The sequence below is a fragment of the Rhinatrema bivittatum genome, chromosome 6 (assembly GCF_901001135.1).
Source record: "Rhinatrema bivittatum chromosome 6, aRhiBiv1.1, whole genome shotgun sequence".
In the NCBI taxonomy this organism is placed as follows: Eukaryota; Metazoa; Chordata; class Amphibia; order Gymnophiona; family Rhinatrematidae; genus Rhinatrema; species Rhinatrema bivittatum.
In genome coordinates, this window is record NC_042620.1 from 295,404,874 (window position 1) to 295,423,232 (window position 18,359).

An 18,359-nucleotide genomic window follows, 5' to 3' on the forward strand; every position below is an offset into this window, starting at 1 on the left:
AGCCGGCAAAATTGAACATCGCTGTCAAACTCGCTGACAGCCGCCATTCCTGTCAAAAAAGAGGCATTAGGGACGCACTAGTGTTCCTAGCGCCTCTTTTTACCGCAGGCCCTCATTAGCATATTCTTCCCCCTGAATTGAACGTACAGGAGAGTGGCCTGGGTGCTCTCCCGCGACTTTTACTGTATCGGCCCGAATGTTAGGAATTATTAGGAAGGGAATGATGAATAAAAAACGGAAAATGTCATAATGCCTCTGTATTGCTCCATGGTGAGACCGCACCTTGAATACGGTGTACAATTGTGGTCGCTGCATCTCAAAAAAGATATAGTTGCGATGGAGAAGCTATAGAGAAGGGCGACCAAAATGATAAAGGGGATGGAACTGCTCCCCTATGAGGAAAGACTAAAGAGGTTAGGTCTGTTCAAGCTTGGAGAAGAGAAGGCTGAGGGGGGATATGATTGAGGTCTTTAAAACCATGAGAGGTCTAGAACAGGTAAATGTGAATTGGTTATTAACTCTTTCGGATAATATAAGAACTAGGAGGCACTCCATAGAGTCAGCAAATAGCACATTTTAAAACTACTCGAGAAAATTCTCACACTCCATGCACAATTAAGCTCTGGAATTTGTTGCAAGAGGATGTGGTTAGTGCAGTTAGTGTAGCTGGGTTTAGAAAAGGTTTGGATATGTTTATATAGGAGAAGTCCATTAAGTTCTATTAATCAAGTTGTCTTAGAGAATAGCCACTACTGTTACGGGCATCAGTAGCTTGGGATCTATTTATGTTTTGGGTACTTGCCAGGTACTTATAGCCTGGATTGGCCACTGTTGGAAACAGGAAGCTGGGCTTGATAGCCCCTTGGTCTGACTTAGTATGACAATTTCTTATGTTTTTAACATGGGCCTGTGTCAATCATTTTTAAGGAGCATTGTTATTTAAATGGATAAAGATTTCCACTGTAAGGAGTCAAGAGAGAAAAAAAAAAGTTTGTTGCATATATTATATTTAAATACTCAGGAGTATCTAATTATAGACCATGAGTCCTATGGTCTATAATTAGATATTTGGTTTGATGATTTGTTTTTGTGAGTTTTCAAACTGGTAAATGATTTAAAATTGAGTACTACTATATGACACTGCTTGCAGCTCATTGATTTGCAAGAGGCAGTAGCTTATACAACTAAGCTCAATATATTATTCCAATAGCAAGTTCATTTAAAAACAGTTTGTGTATGCACATCTCATTTTTTGTTTTATTAACCTATAAACACATTTCCTTTTTCACTGAAGCACTTTTGGGAACCATTGAACTGTAAATGTTACCAGACTTTCCATTTGGTATCTGCTTAGGAACTGTAATAAAAATCAGAGGACCTACATCAGAATATATATCAAACTATGGTACTTCGCACAGCTTTAATACTGTGTGCGCCTACAAGTGCCCCCTTGCCAATTTGCATTGCAAGCACTCAGGTCACAAGTGCTCATAACAGCCAACTCATGCCTCTTACCTTTCTCAAAGTATTTCAGAGCTTGCTCCAGGAGGTCCTGCTCACTAGCCTCAGCTAAGTCTTTGGCAGATTGATGCTTTTCCTGGTGGCTTTTCTGTGTTTTCTTTGAAAGGTCTCCTCTTTCTTGCTCATGTCCAACATATGCAGGGAGATCCTCCTGACAACTAAGCTGTTGATCTGGTTTTCCAGGTCTCTGAGAGCTATTGCCTAGCTTTTGCTTCCCCATTCCCTTCAGGATGGGTTAATAATTTATCTTCCTCAGTCCCAGTCTGTCATTAGCCAGGCTGCCAAAGAATCCTTTTTCTCTCTTACTTTCGTGATTATAAGAATAAAAATGTCCAGATGCCACAACAGGAACATCCACTTAGGAACCTTTAACAGTTTGATTAGAATTAACCCCAGAGATCCTGCTTAATATGAGGAAGAAATTTGTGTGTCCAGCAGATGTAGCCTTGTGACAGTCCTATATCCAGGTTTGTTAATTTACTTGTCTTGTCAGTCCTTGAAATAGACTCTGGTGCTCTTCTATGAGCACATTCACCTTCTTCCGTTTATCATGTAGTTATGCAAGGTAGTCCAATAAAAATAAACAAATCAAATGACCTAGAAAACAGCAAACAAGAACATAAGAATGTACACTAAGTAATAACCAGAGATTCAGACATGTTTTATGTGAAAGAATTCCAGTAGTCCACTTTTTCACTTTAATTCCCTAAGGTACAATCTCTCTCTTGAAGGATACCCAATGGATTATCCTGTACCAACTCCACTCATGAACAATCACAGGAGTCCTGGCCCTGGTAACACTTGGCTTAGAACAGCAGTCACAATGTGCCCACAAAACAAAACAAAAAACAAAAAAGATTCCTGAACAGACTCACAGATTCAAGGGATTAAGTAATGGATCAGGGGGAAAAAAAAACACAACTAATATGCTTAGGAGAATATCTAACCCAAACAAATTCATTACACACTAAGACACTCCAGTCTCTTATTTATTTATTTATAGTTTTTTATATACCGCGGCACGTAATGCACATCACCTCGGTTTACAGCAAACAGTAATTCAGTCAAAAGCTTTACAATGAACATAAGTGGAATAAGCAAAGTGCTAATTTAACAGAAAAACTAAGAGTATACATATCAACTATATATGAGTAATAATAATAACAAAAGTCTGTCTTGAAGGGAGTTATTTGTAAGGGAAATTGAGGGTAAGGGAAAGGGGGAATCATAGTAGGGGGAAAGGGAGTCATACCCACACTACTAGTCTGACTCTCTTGTCTCCTCCCCACCCCCCCATATCAGGAAGGAATGGGAGTCGGTGGGAAAGGGAAAGGCAAGGCAGTATACAGGAATCAGGAGTAAGTTGAGAAGTGAGTATGTAATTGCATAATTTACATCCTTCAAAGGAAGGCCTTTCTAAACAGCCATGTTTTTAAGTTCTGCTTAAATTTTCAGTGGCAGGGTTCTTGGCGAAGATCCGCGGGCATACTGTTCCACATTTTGGTTCCTGCTATAATGAGGGAACGTTTTTTAGTGGATGTAAGTTTGGTTAGATTAGGAGAAGGGATCGGCAGTCTGGCCTGATGTTGAGATCTGACTGGACGGTTTGTTTTTTTTAAATACAGGTGCTCGGGAAACCATTGCATGTTTTGGTTGTAAATGGCCTTATGAATCAGAGTAATCGATTTGTAAATGATCCTGGATGCAATGGGTAGCCAGTGAAGTGATTGAAGCACAGGAGTGATGTGATCGTAGCGGTGCGTGTTGGTGATGATGCGCGCCGCTGCATTTTGAAGCATTTGTAATGGCTGCAACGTGTGTTTTGGTAGGCCTAATAGCAAAGCGTTGCAGTAGTCAAGTTTTGATAGAATTGTGGCTTGTAGAACCGTGCGGAAGTCGTATGGGTGTAGTAGAGGTCTGATATGCTTTAGTGTGTTAAGCTTAAAAAATCCGCTTTTAACTGTCAGCAATGAATTTTTTTAAAGGTAAAATTGTCTAAAATAACGCCAAGGCTGCGGACTTGTTGTGCCGCAGGAGGGTAGCCTTGGGGTAGGACTGTTGTGTTTAGTGTGGAGTTGTTTGCAGGTGATATGAAGAGAAGTTCAGTCTTGTTCGTATTAATAGCTAGAAAGTTGTCGGTGAGGAGTTTTGTTTTTTTATTTCAGTGAGGGCTGCATTCCAAGTGTTCAGAGCATTTGAAAGAGGTTTTTTTATAGGTATGAGAATCTGCACATCATCCGCGTAAATAAAGTGTTGGAAACCCAGTTTTGATAGAAGGCGGCATAATGGAGTGAGATAAATATTAAACAGCGTTGACGAAAGTGCAAATCCTTGGGGTACTCCTTGTGTGAGGCTTCTAGGTTTAGATTCATATTGTCCACTTTTAACACTGTAAGTCCTGTTGCTCAGGTAGGATTGGAACCAAAGTAGTGCAGTGCCGGAAATACCTATTTCAGAAAGGCGTGTGATTAGTGTGTTGTGATTAACAGTGTCAAAGGCAGCAGATATATCCAGTAGGGCAAGTATGTATGCGTGGCCAGAGTCTAGGGCTTTTAGGAGTGATTCTGATAGTGATAGGAGAGTTTCCGTGCTGTGGTGCTTTCTGAATCCATATTGTGATGGGAAGAGTAACTGATGTTAGTCAAGATATTCGGAGAGTTGTTTATTGATGATTCTTTCCATAATTTTGGAAAGGAAGGGGAGGTTCGAAACTGGCCGATAGTTCGCTGGGTCCGAGGTGTCTAGGTTTGATTTTTTAAGAGTCGGTTTTATGATGGCATGTTTAAGTTGAAAAGGTACTGTACCCAGTGTGTTCGATTTGTTGAGTATCTTTGCTATGGGTTTCGCTATGATAGAGCGGAAAGATAGAAGTGTTTTTGTGGGCATAGTGTCTGAGGGATGTAGAGCTGGTTTAATTTTCTTTAGTATTGATTCTACTTCTATTTGAGATGTATTTTCAAGAATGGTAAGCCTTGCTTCAAAATTTCTCTCTCTATGTGTGGTTGGTGATGGTTGTATGGTGGAGGTAGACAGAGTAGCTGGAGATTGTTTGTTGTTGTGGGTGCAGTTGGTCATTGCTGATGAGTAGGGTAGACTTGGTGAATTAAAGCGAGACAAAATAGATTGTATTTTGTTGCTGAAGTAAGCGGCAAGTTGCTCACATTTTGATTCGTCCTTGTTGTTTGAGTTTGTATTGACTGGAGCAATAACGAGGCTTTTTACGTATTGGAATAGTGCATGTGGATTAAATTGATATTGGTGGATTTTCGCTGCATAATAGTCCTTTACTTTATCAGTGGTTTGGCGGTAGCGGTGGAGTAAAGCCTTCTCCACGCTTTACCACATAAATATGGTGACAGAAAATATCAAGACATTTACTTACCATTATTTGCACTGTTTGCTCTTTCACTCAAATACAACATTGCATTAAAGAATCCAAAATCACTGGGTTTGCAGCACCAGCTACTAGGAATAGTGCGCACTATTTTATATAGTTAGTTCAGATATTCAGAGGGATAGCTGTGTTAGTCTGGTGCAGCAAAAATGACAAGGTGGGTGGCACCTTGTAAGTTGGTTAGTCTATAAGATGCCACCCACCTCATTTTATTTACATACCTATTGCACAAAACGACTAAAGGGCAGTCTCCATGTAGATTTTTTAAATCAGAAGATATGGCTTGAGATACAAAAAAATATAAATATACCTACTGTAAAAAAATAAATGAGAGCTAAGGCAACAGAGAAAGCAGTAGAAGAAACAGGGAAGACATGAACCTTTTTATTAAGATTGGAACCAGACATGGTGAGCCCTAAAAAAAAAAAGTCACTAAAGAGGCCAGTAAATCAAGTGCAGCAAATGCAAGCCATCCCTACTGTTTACCTTGAGTTTTGGCTGCTGCCTGATCATGGAGAGGATGACAGGTTTAATCTGATTTAAAATTTCTATTCTGCCTTTACTGGCACAATGTCAATCCAAGATAGACTGTAATACAAATTTAAAACAAAAATGCAAATTAAGTCCTCACCTTCCAACACCCTCCTTTAACAATATATCCTTCAAAAATGTATTAAATTTTAAAAAAACGACCCTTCAGATAAGCCCCCAACCCTCCAACAAAAGCATTCTTTATCGTGATAAAGGAATTTCCAATACATTAAAAATCAATAAGCCCCTCCCCGGTCCCCCAATACAACAGTAGTATTTAAAAAATAAAAAAAACACCTCCCAGCCTGCCAACATCCCCAATATTGAAGAAATAGGGAATCACTCACAGAAGGATGACCTATTAGCCACCCTCATTATCCTCCCAAGACTTCAATTTCTAGTTGCAAAAACGACCAAGGTCCTGCCCAGGATGATAGCACAGCACGGCACGGCACGGCACTCCCATCACAAGCCCTCTCTCACACCGGGCCGGGCAGTGGGCAGGCCCGAAGGCTCCGTACGGGAGCAACGCGGCAGTCCCTACCCTGCATGAGCCTCGGGAGGGCTCATGTCCCCTTGAGCGAGCAGACGTAACCCCCAAACCCTGAACAGGGTTACGTGCCGCCCCCTCCCCCCTGCGAACTCTTCTATTCTTATACCTCCGCCTTTCTAGTCCAACAAAGGGCATTCAGGGCAGCAGCGTTGATAAAATGCAAGCCACTAAGCTATGCAGAGATGGAAATCTGCTTACTAAAAGTCAGTTCCTGTGTGGGTCACCCTGGAATGAGCAAGGGCGCCATGGGACCACAAGTGGAAGGGCCCTTCTATAAGAACTTGGTCCAACCGCAGATTCGCATCCAAACTCCTTGCTGTCACTGGGTGAAGCCCTGGTGGCGGGACTGCCGTGACCGCGACTCATTGGTTTCGCGTTTCTGCATCGGAAAGGAGCGAAGACTTCCCGCCCAGCCAAGCACCTACTCACAACTTCTGCGAATCCCACTCTCCTTCGCGGTGTCCTACCCTCGCGTTTTTCTCGCGCACTTGCTGCTCGTTTTTGCTGTTTTGTTTGCCAGCAACAACTTTTTGTTTTCCTTTCACCCCGATTAAAGTCACGCAACAAACGGCCCCGTGGATTCAAACTGAGGCGCCAGCCGCCGCCGCACATGCGTCGAGTCGGCTTAGGGTGTGGCCTAAACGCAGGCGCAATGTAACCGAGACGCGGCGGCCATCTTTGAAATGGGCGAGAAACGGCAGCCTTGCGTGATCTAAACGTGCGCGCGTGCACAGAAATTCTGTCCGCCTTAAGCTTTCAATGTAGTTTCTTTGACATTTATTATATGCTAATTTGTTTCTGATAACTGCACGTTTAAATAATGTGAGTTTGTAATGATGACATTTGGCTTGGTAAAACACATTACCGAATAATAATCAATTATCTGTTATTGTATGATTGCATTTAAAAAAAAAAACATTTTTGCTACAGCGGGTTATTTTTTTTTTCTAACTTCCGAAGGTTTTTTGTTTTGTTTTGTTTTGTTTTAGGATCACTGCAAAACTCCAAATGCAAGCAAAACAACTTTTTGTATGTATACGACAGGTCTTTCGGGAAAAACTGTAGCTTTCCATGGGTTTAATGTCGTTGTCCATTCTGTTTCTTCACGTTTATCAATGATGACCCTGCATAGCAGTAACTGTCAAGCCAATGAAGCAGAATGTTTCTTTTCTCCTACTTCATGGTTTGGTATTAGGTACATCGGGTATTGCCATATAAATGATGACTACTATTTATTTATTTATTATTTTTATATACGGACATTTTTGTATAATATACAAATCATACCGGTTTACATTAAAACAGGAGATGCAGGAAAAAAAGTTACCTTTGTCAAATACATTTAACATTACTAGCAATGAAAATTGGTAAACAAAAATGAAGAAACATATGTATTTATTTATTTATTTATTTGACACTTTTATATACCGAAAATTCATGTAGAAAATTACATATCATTTTGGTTTACAGTATAACATAAACTAGCATGTAAGAATGCTTTTACATTTAACAGGTATAAGATAACTTGGTGCCAAGTAACAGGGTCAAAGAACAATTGAATGATAGGATTTATCGGGGGGGGGGGGGGGGGGGGCAGCGATTAACTGGCTAAATATCTGAATGAGTCTTGAATAAACTAAGGGTAAAGGTGAAAATGGTGCCTAATTAGATTGATCATCTGTCAGGTTGGAGTACTAGCCTGAATGCTAGTCTGTTGGTGTGAAGGTCATGACCTAGGAAGATCCTCTGAATGAAAGAAAAGCTTGGTCGAACAGCCAAGTTTTAAGTCTCTTTTTGAAGGTAGTATGGCATTGTTCTAGCCGGAGTTCAGGTGGAAGAGAGTTCCATTGCGCAGGGCCCGAGGTGGATAGAGTTCGTTTTCTTAAAGAAGATTTAAACATAGAAGTTAAAAAGAAAAAAAACAAAAAAAGGTAGCACCAAGGGGTGCACAAAGGGGAGTGCCCCTTTGTCACGCCCCTTTGGCATGCGACTCCAGGTGGAATGGCGCCGTTTACCGGCTCAATGCTGGGCTGGATGACATCACAAGGGGGCGGGTCTCATGCTCACTGTTTTTCTTTATAGCGATCTCCATTCACATTTTAAAGCTGATAGGTCTTCTATGTTTTCTCCTTCCTCACTTTTATTTTCAGAAATCGCCTTCATATTATAGTACAAGTTTACATCAATCTCCATGAAGCCTGCTTGGGATTTAGCAGCACCACAATTTACTTACTTTCCGAATGGCAGAGGTTGAGTAGGAGGAAAATTTAAAAAGGAATGTAGCCATTAATACTATCTCGGCAATAAAACTAAATCATAATGCAGAGAAATCTAAATAACTTTGTGTAGTTATACTGCAGATGGAACTATCTAAAAACTGAAAGCAGATGTTGCCAAGGAAAAAGGCAGACAATTATAATATCCTAGAATCAGGATACGCTGTCAAATGAACAAAGCAAAAATACCATTAGCGACGAAAATTAAGATATTTTATTTTTATTTATTTAAGGTTTTTATATACCGGCATTCATGAAGCAATCACATCATGCCGGTTTACAGTTGAACAGGGGGTGCAGAAAGCAAAAAACTGGAACTTGTGCAGAAGAAATTGCAGTTACAAAAAACAAGGAGGATCGAACTGGAGAGAAGCGAAATACAGAGTAGATACAGAAGTGATTTAACATCATGTAGAGTTATTTACAGATGACTGGAGTGGCTGCATTCTTGAAGTGGAGAAGAGGCAATTAGGATAGGTCCGGAAAAGCTTGTTTAAACAGCCACGTCTTAAGTCATAGAATAATGTTCAAGCATTATACCAGTCCTGAGTAGACTTTGGATAAATGTTTTAAGTTGAGGTTTGCACTCTACTACTTCATATTAGTACATGTGTACCCATAATTATGATTGCATTTTTTAAACTGCAGTAAAATCATGGGAAGGGAGACCTATGTTCTTTTTTCCTTTCCTCTTTCCATGGTCATAAACATATATTAATTATAATAATTTGCATTTTGGTCCTACTGCTGGCCGATGCAGGACAGGTGTTAGCCTGGAGTAAACACATTCCCTAAAGAAACTGTAATCTTGCATGGTTTTCAGGACATATGGTACAAAATGGACTGCCATCTACTGTTTATTGTTTGTAACATGCAAACAAACCACATAAAGAAATTATTGTGATACATTAAATCAAAGACTACCTACCTTCCAAATCTTCAGGATTTTTATTCCAGTTCCTGCATTTTAATATTTTATTCATTTACATTTTTATAGGCTGCTTTTCATACTTTTTTCAGCATTGCAAAGAAGATTGCATGCAGGTGCTGTAGGTATTTCTCTATCCCAATCAAGGGTTTACAATCTAATGGGGTTATTTTCCAACATGCGAAAAGTCATTATTGCATGCGATATGGCCATGGAACGCTGTAAAAACGCTTATTGCGCTGTGCAAATGTAAATGTTAATTAACTATTCATGGGGGTGGAGTTGGGGCGGGACAAATGTAAAGTAGGGAGGTATTACCACGATCCACGAAAACCATGCGCTGTTATCGCGGCTCTTAACACGCTCAATAACTACACCTTTTACCGTTGCATTAGGGTCTATCGCTGAGCATATCGCACCCGAAAAAAACAGCAAACAATCCCCACATACCTAGAAAGCCTTTCTGGACCAATAAAAAGGGCTGTTCTTAGTAGGTCAACCTTCCTTACAACCTTTACAAAGTCCCGAGTGCACTTGGCAACCCCTCCTCATAGCTCAGCAGGCTCGCCGCAGACGCCAGGATCTGAGCGAAGGGCAAACAGGACCTGGGACAAGGCCCCTTGCAAGACATGAGAGGGAAGTACCAGCACCGCTGGTACAGGCTTCGCTGCTTCGGCGCCACCGCAGATACAGGGAGCGGATCTTTCTTCCACAAACGTCATTACTGAGTATACCAGAGGACATTGTGATTACCAGGTATCGTCTCAGCTCTCGTGCTATCCTGGTATTATATGAAGACATACAAGAGGGCCCATAACATCTCACCAGAAGGTCCCGTGCTGTCACCAGCCTCACCAAACTCCTGGCCGCCCTGCATTTCACCACAAGCGGCTCCTTCCAATCCACAGTAGCTGTCATGGGTGGAATGTCGCAAAGCACCTTTTCACGATGTCTGGACCAGGTCATAGAAGCTGTAATAGACTGCATGCCTCGAAACATATTAGAGGTGTGGTTTGTTTATCACAATTAGGCAATTTCGTTGAAATTGCCTAATTCGTCGGGGGTCGGGGGCCCTGAACCCCAAAACTGATTTTCCCCGAACTACGAGGAAAATTAGTTTTTTGAGTTTGTATGGGGTGGAGGGGCACATTTTATTTTTTTAAATAAAAAACCACCCCAAGCATTAAAATTCACTGTAATACAACCCCCCCCCCCCCCCCCCCATCCCGATCCCTCCCCAAAACTTACTAACATCCCTGGTGGTCCAGCGGGGTCCCTCCATGCTGTCTGACTTTCGGGCCTGCCTCGATCAAAATGGCACCAATAGTCTTTGCCCATACTATGTCACAGGGGCTACCGGTGCCATTGGTCAGCCCCGTCACATGGTAGGAGCACAAGATGGCGCAGATGGCCACGTGACAGGGACTGATCAATGGCACTGGTAGCCCCTGTGACATAGAATGGGCAAAGGCTATAGGCGCCATTTTGATAGAGGCAGGCCCGAAAGTCAGACAGCACGGAGAGAGAAATCCCTCGCGGGACCCCGCTAGACCACCAGGGATGTTAGTAAGTCTTGGGGAGGGATTGGGATGGTTGGAGGGAGTTGTATTTAATGTATTAAAGTGAATTTTAATGCTTGGGGTGGGTTTTTTTGAGCTTCATTTTCCCCGCATCGGTTTTTGGGCCGGTTTCATTTTTCCCCGTTTAGTTTTTGTTCGTTTTTCCAAAAAACTAACTGAGGAAAACGAATTTTACCCCAAAGCGTCCGACTCAAAAAAACGACCCGGTAGAAAAAAACGAAGCTCATCTCTAATACATATACTTTCCTCGCAACAGGCAGAACTTGATGGACTTGAAGCGAGGTTTCTATGCTTTTGCTCACTTTCCTAATGTAATTGGAGCTATTGACTGCACTCATGTGGCCATCATTCCACCACGTGAAAGGGAGGAGGTGTACCGCAACAGAAAGCTCTTCCACTCCATCAACGTGCAAGTGGTCTGTGATGCTGGAATGCGGATCCTTGATGTGATGGCGAGGTTCCTGGGAGCAGGGCATGATTCCTTTATACTCTGGCAATCTGTTCTGATTCAAAATTTTGAGGCCGGCCTGTACGGTGAAGGTTGGCTTGTAGGTAAGAGACACTTTTCCAAATATATACCATCTCAGTCTATGTGTATATGTGTCATGCTACCCAAATGGGATGCTTAGGCCTGTGAGGTTAGACACAATTGCTGGCATCTCACCAGGCCTATATGCTTCATAATGCAACTTTCTCTCAAAATGTTGCTGTGGCCTGCCAAAGTGCTGTATCACACAAGTCACAGAATGGACAATATGAAGCGAACTATATGTCGCATGCATTTCTTACTTGATCTCACTTGTTGGCCTCCTTCACTTATCTGCTCTTGCAAGGGTTCATGTCATTGTCAACCATGAATGTTGCCCACAGCTGGCACCGTGATGTTAGCTGTGCTCAGTTACTGAAGTGTAACTGAGATGCTGAGGTTTATGATCCTCGTCAGACCCTTGTACCACTATCATTCAGTTGTGCATGTCGCTGGCCTGCCTTGTTATCCATGTATGTATTTTTGAAAGGTAAGCTACATAGAACTTACTGCAGAGCACATATGTCCCAGAAACGTGACAGCATTAGGTCACGCATAACCTCTTAGCACAGAGATCGAAGCATTAACGATAGGAAGATGAGCAGGCAGATACATACCAGTAACATTAGTGTGGATATGAGGGCCAGTCATGTTATACCTCCAAATTGCACCAGACCCGCTGTAGCCAACAGCAAACATGTAGTAGCCAGAATCTGGTCGAAGACTCAAAAAAGGACAGCTGATCTTATATTGTGCTACAGGATGTAGTGGTGAGGTTGTCAATTTGCCACAAAGACTGTGAACTGTCATGGCTTCCATCTGTCATTGCTACAGGAGACTCTGAGTATGGATGCAGGCCCTGGCTTATGATCCCCATACTCCAGCCCAACATGCCGCAACAGATGAGATACAATTATGCCTTATGTGCCACATGTTCAATCATAGAATGTACCTTCGGCCTTCTGAAAAGCCACTTTCGATGTTTGGACAAGACGGGGGGAGTTTTAATGTATGTGCCCCCCAAAGCTGCTGGGATTATTTTGCTGTGCTGTGTTTTCCATAATGTGGCTGTTTGCCATGGAATACCAATGCCTATACATCCTGAACTCACACCTGATTCCCTCATGTGTGTATGCACGAGTCCAGGAGAACACAATCAATGGCAGCCAGCTTCACCAGCACCTTATACAGACACACTTTTAACGAAGGCCCGGGACTATCCTTTCCCCCAGCACGGAAGGTCTGAATGACTCTTGGTAGGAGCTCCTGTACTGGGAACACCTTTTCTTTGTAATGCTACTTGCATGACTAGCTGAGTGTGTTCAGCCAAAAAAAACTTGGGGCTGCTCCTCTAAATGTTAGGGGATGGCCCATAACAGCATACATATAATAAAATGTTGACTATCTACTTCATTTCAGCCCCTTTGCCTTTCGAAAATAGGCATGTCTGCTATGGTTATGTAGACCCAATATATGACCATGTGCCGTGACTGCCATCATGGCTGCAGCTCTCGCATACCCAGACAAGGAAATGGCCCACTGTTATCACGTCACTGGAGCACATGCTTCCAGTGTAAGCACTGTAAGATAAATCATCCCCCTCTGGTTGTGTTGTTCACCATGGACGGAACACTGAGTTCAAGAACCGCATAGATACATGTCGACAGAATGGAGGTTGGTAGAGTGGGGCAGTAGCTTACATGTACTTCAAATAGCAGCATGTTCTTTTCAGCCATTCAGCCCACCTGGCCACAATACAGAAACATGTAACCATTTATATCTTCCCTTACCACTTTGCTGAAGCTTATAGTGATGGGTGTGTTACTTACTGCACTGTGTATATGTTGAGGTCATTAAGTTAGCCTTTCCCTTTCCGAAAGCATGCACCCCTTCTTGGCTGCTAGGGATTCAATGAGTGCAGCCAGATGTCTCACTATTGATGTGTATAAGGCTCGTGCCACTGCTGATATGCTTTATGTGTGGTAGGCATTCACTGCAATGTGACAAAGCACTTGCAGGATAGTGAAGTAACAGCAGTGCCCAAAGTACTGTACACCCTTGACTTCATCAGTCATAGAGCGGGTACCCAGAGCGTCGCACGCCAAGGCAAGAACTGGAACCGGATGTCCAAGGATGGAGCGGATTCAGCAACGAGGGAACTCCTTGCTAACTCATCGAAGCATAGGGCCAGTCAGCTTAAATACAGCAAGGAGGTGACGTCAGGGAGGTTGGCAGTTGTTGGCGGAGGCCGCCATTCTTCCAAGGATTGACGATGCAGGAAGAAAAGAGGTGAGCATGAGAGGTTGCAGCCGCCTGCGACCGACGGGCTTAACACCCGCTTCCCGGGGTTGCTTTCGTCACTACTGCAAAGATTCACATGGGCTTCCCCGCTCCGCGGGTTAGCTTACATCACCATACCGGTGCCTCTCTTGCTGAACAGCCCCACCCCTCGGGTCTCTCTCCGCTGCAGACCTCCAGAAGTTCCTGTCTCGCGCTCCCCGGGGCCTGCCCAGCGCTTCTCTCTCTCGGAGAACCCTGCTCTGGTACGTGCCTCTCCACTCCAGCGAGTACACTGTGGGTTCTCCCTGAACTGTGTCTCTCACCTGTTCCTCGGGATCCCCCACAGTACTCCCTTTACTGCACCTACCATCACATGGCTGTGATGCAGGACGCTCCATTCTTCTATACTACTGAATCTCCTACCACAGCTGACCTCGCCCCCCGACAGTGGGGACCTGTGGGGCTCCTCCCCACAGGTGGTACCAACCCTCACCTCGGGCCAAGGGCCCACAAACCCACGAATCCTAACACCCTTAGGGGCACGTGAATGCAATCAATAGCTCCCAAGACTGAGGGAAGCTTGCAATTTGATAGAACTCAGTCATGATTTCTTCTTGTTCCTATCTTCTGAAGGGGAAGGAGATAAAGTGTTGGGTTTTCCGGAGCAAGGCAGCCAGGACCTGCTCTGGACACCTTGAGGTGGCAGACTGAGAGATTCCAGATGTCACTCCGAGCGGTGTTTGGAAGGTGCCAGTAGCAAAAAAGGCCAGGGCGGTAGTCACCTTGATGTGTACTGGCAAGGCATGGCCCCTTTGGGTGGTATGTGGCAGTTCAGGCTCTAACATTTGGCAGAGGTACAGTATGGTTTCCTTATTAAATCTGAACCTGTGCATTACTTTCTGCTTAGACAGATCCAGAAATTGTGTGCGAGTCCTGTAAACTCTATGTAAAGGGTACCTCCTCAGTCTCAGCACTCTTCTTCTCCTCTCTCTTTCTCTTCTGAGCCTTATAGATCGGAGGACCCATGCAGCTATTATAAGCATGTGGAGAAACAGGAATGCCCAAACTGCCACACAATAGCTGTTCCCTGTGGAGAGGAGGAATAGCCTAGTGGTTAGAGCAGTGGGCTACGAACCCACGAGACCAGCGTTCAGATCCCAATGTCACTCCTTGTGACTTTCGGCAAGTCACTTTACCCTCCATTGCCTCAGGTACAAAAACTTAGATTGTAAGCCCTCTGGGGATAGGGAAATACCTACAGTACCTGAATGCAAACTGATCTGATATCTCAGATCAAATGTTGGTATAGAAAAATAATAAATAAATCAATCACCTCCTGATGCAGTCTCTTACTATTAGACACAAATCAACAGTGCATAGGTAAATAATTTACCAATAAGCCCCACAAGCTCTTCCTTGCACCTTCTGCCTTCCTCCAGAAGTGAGGATCCCTGAGCAATGAGGCCAGGAAACCACAAACAACTGAGGACACTTTTAAGTAGTCGCTTGCACATACAGGCAGGCAGTAGTAAATATACGCGCGTGAGATAGACTGAATGCGCCGGTGGATATGTGCGCGCGTCCCTTATAAAATACAGCCCGTAAGTTATGGATATGCCCCTTTTTTATGCATGTGGCTTTGTGCATGCAGGGTCATTTACGCGCACAAATACCGCTATGCAAAATTTGGTTTATGTGTGCGCCGGCTACTTTCGTGCGTAAGTGCCATTTTTTCTGCGCGCAGGCCTTTTAAAATCTGGCCCATAGTGCATGCACAATGCAAAAGGGAAATGGTCATGCAGTAACTGTAAGTGGGCACCAACCCTACGTCTCCCCCAGTTACGATAATAACTTTTGCCAGCCTCAACATGTACACATCTACAAGCAGACATGTTTTCTATGTAGTGAAATATGACACTTACTATAGGGTAAGTGCTTAGCTTGCTCTGCTGAACATGGAAACACACTGTTCTAACCCTATACTGCCAGGACATGGAGTGTATGCATTAGGGCTGACAATAATGGATGTCCACAATGGCACCAAGCCTTTTTTTCTTCAGCATCTAGGGTTCAACAACCCTTTCAGACTACGTGTGATAGAGCGTTCTTGCAGCCCAAGTATGTCATTAGCCGGGCACGGTGGCTCATCACATACTTACGAATTGTCATGGAAAGAAACCCTGTACTTGGAGTATTACTTGGCAGTGCTGTGCTTAAGATCTTGACCCACCTTAGTACAAACAGTGGGTGAAAGAACGACTCAACGTCACGACATCGTGCTCTGCACCCCTTGTCTTTTCTTCCTGACCATTCTGAAGGTCCATAAATTTATTTCAGTCTGTCACTGTTCATTCGATGTAGTGAGATACACTACCATTCCTTCAGTTATCACCGTGACATGTACTCCTGTAACCTCCTTGACACTGCAGGTTCTTCCTTAGCACCCACCTAGTAGATGCAGACTATATTATGTGTTGCCCTTTAAGCTACAGAGTACCTTCACAGAAACATGCATATCAACAGGAGGACCAAAACTGTGAGGTCTGGAAAAGGTGGATGCTGAGCCTGCAGTCAAGGGTCCCAGCAAGGGGCTTGTTATGAACCTCTGCATTGCCCCTTCACATGCATACACATAGCTATGCTTTAATAGGCAAACCCCATATGCTCCTGCTTGCTACATTATGGGCTAGATTTTAAATCCACTACCATATCAGCTCTACTGAGGAACTCTCATCTGTGTATCCCGCTCTGCGGACCATTGCCGAATCATCTCTACTGAGGACCCTCACTGGTGTACCCCGCTCTGCGGACCATTGCCGTGTCATCTCTACAGAGGAATCCTCCTTTTGGCATTCCCCACTTCACAGACTCTGTGACACCTCAGTGTCTGTGTGACTCTCCTACCACACTCCCCGCTCTGTGGGCAGTGTTGCTCTCTCTCTCTCTCCAGCACCTGCTGCCTGTACACCCAGCAGCTGAGACCTCGCCTCCGGATGGTGAGACTCACAGGGCTCCTCCCCCATGGGCGGTACCATCTCTCACCTCGACCCAGGGCCCACAAACCCACAAACCATAACAGTGCCTTCCTCGTTCTCTCTTTCCCTCTTTCCTTTCCTCCTGTGTCCCTGTCTCCTTTGTGCCTCTTCTGTATCTTCCTTCCCCCCCCCCCCGTCTCCCGCCTTCCTCCTTCCTCATGCTCCCGTTGTGCTTCTCCCCTTCCCTGTGACCTTCCTTCCTTCCATACCCTCTCTGTGTCTCTCCTCCCTTGCTCCCCATGTGTCTATCGACCTTTCCCTCGCCTTTTCTCTGTGTCCCCTCTATATCTCCCCTTTCCTCACCCTGTGACTGTCTCTTTCTCCACCTTCCCCTCCTCTGTTCCTGTATCCCTTGGCTGGCTTTCTGCAGCCCCTCTCTCGGGTCTTGGCCCATCATTCAGTGAGGGAGAGGGAGGGATCCAGAGGGCCACTGGTGCAGACTGTTGAGCCACTGGGAACTGAGGGCTGAGCTGTGCCCCGCCTCCTCTCCCCATCCAATCACAACACAGGAAAAGGAGGCAAGAGGGCGGGGACACAGCGCAGTTCATGGCTTTGTCTTTCCCCATGACCAGGAAGCTGTGGGAAAGAGGAGGAGCCGCCTGCAAATCCTGATTTTCAGTGTCTGGTCAGTGCTTCTGACCAGACACACTGTACAGCACATCTGAAAACCTGGCTGTCCAGTCCAAAACTGGGCAGTTGGCAACCTTACCCCTGCCTGACTTGACATTTGTAACATCTTTATTCAGTTCTTCTGCCAGGGGATGCATGGAAAGGGCCTCACTATAGGGTAGAGGCAAAAACATTTTACAAACTTCAAAAAGGCATAAGATTAACACAGAAGCACTGTCAGGGCCAGTGCTTCCACTAAGCAAACCAGGTGGTCACCTAGAGTGCCGAAATTTGGGGGGCAGCAAAATCCCACCAGCAGAAGGCCCAGTAGTGGAGAGCCAAGACTGCCAGAACAAGAAGAGTTGCGCTGGAGCTGCTGCCAGTAGGTAAGTTAAGGATGAAGGGTGCATGACTGAAGGTTTGCCTAGGGCACCAAATTCTCTTGCACCGACCGTTAGTTGTGAGAAAGCGAAGAAAAAGCCTGAGATCAATGGGGTGTATAATATTGCATAATTTGGCAGTCTAGATGGGACTTACTTAGTCATAATCTATTTTCTGCCCAATTGCTGGGCAAACAGCATTGTTTGAGAGGTTCTTTTTTCGATTGATTATTGTATTCTCATTTCAAGCTCTTGAATTATATATGTTTAAATTTAATAAAAAGAAAGTTAAAAAAAAAAAAAGAACTCTAATGAGACTTGGCAAAACTGGCAGGACACTACAGAATTTCCATGGGCATATTTATTTAGTAAAGAGGATATGCATCTGTACGCTTCTTACAGGTGTAAACTTTGATAATCAGAACAGAAAAATGCACTTTGGAGGCATAGAAGAAGTAGGTTACTACAAGTTTGAAGGTCTGCCCTGCCTCTCTCCAGGGCCTTTTACCTTCCCGAGTATCAAAGTCATTTAACCGGGTTCCTGGAGAGATCAGAGACAGCCCAACTTGTTTTGGCCACTGCTCTGATTACTTCTTGTGTGCTTGAACCTGGCAGGCAGTAGTTTTTAAAGATGTTTTTCAAGGGTAAAGATGGAACTATTTTATGAACTGCAGAGTCCGAATGTTCCCTGATGTTTCTAAGAAAACCCGGAAAAGGAGCTTGTTTCTTCTTATGAAGCCTAAAGG

The 18,359-nt window shown here is 44.1% G+C and overlaps 1 protein-coding gene across 1 annotated transcript in view; it reads right to left on the bottom strand.

The window, feature by feature from the left end:
• The window catches only part of CENPI (centromere protein I), a 252,860-nt gene extending 246,161 nt beyond the window's left edge, over window positions 1-6,699 (bottom strand). Inside the window, 3 exon segments of the mRNA XM_029607381.1 lie at window positions 1,516-2,118; window positions 5,402-5,503; window positions 6,198-6,699. Coding sequence (XP_029463241.1) covers window positions 1,516-1,741 — 226 coding nt within the window. The 5' untranslated portion in view covers window positions 1,742-2,118; window positions 5,402-5,503; window positions 6,198-6,699.
• Between the last annotated feature and the right edge of the window lie 11,660 nt (window positions 6,700-18,359).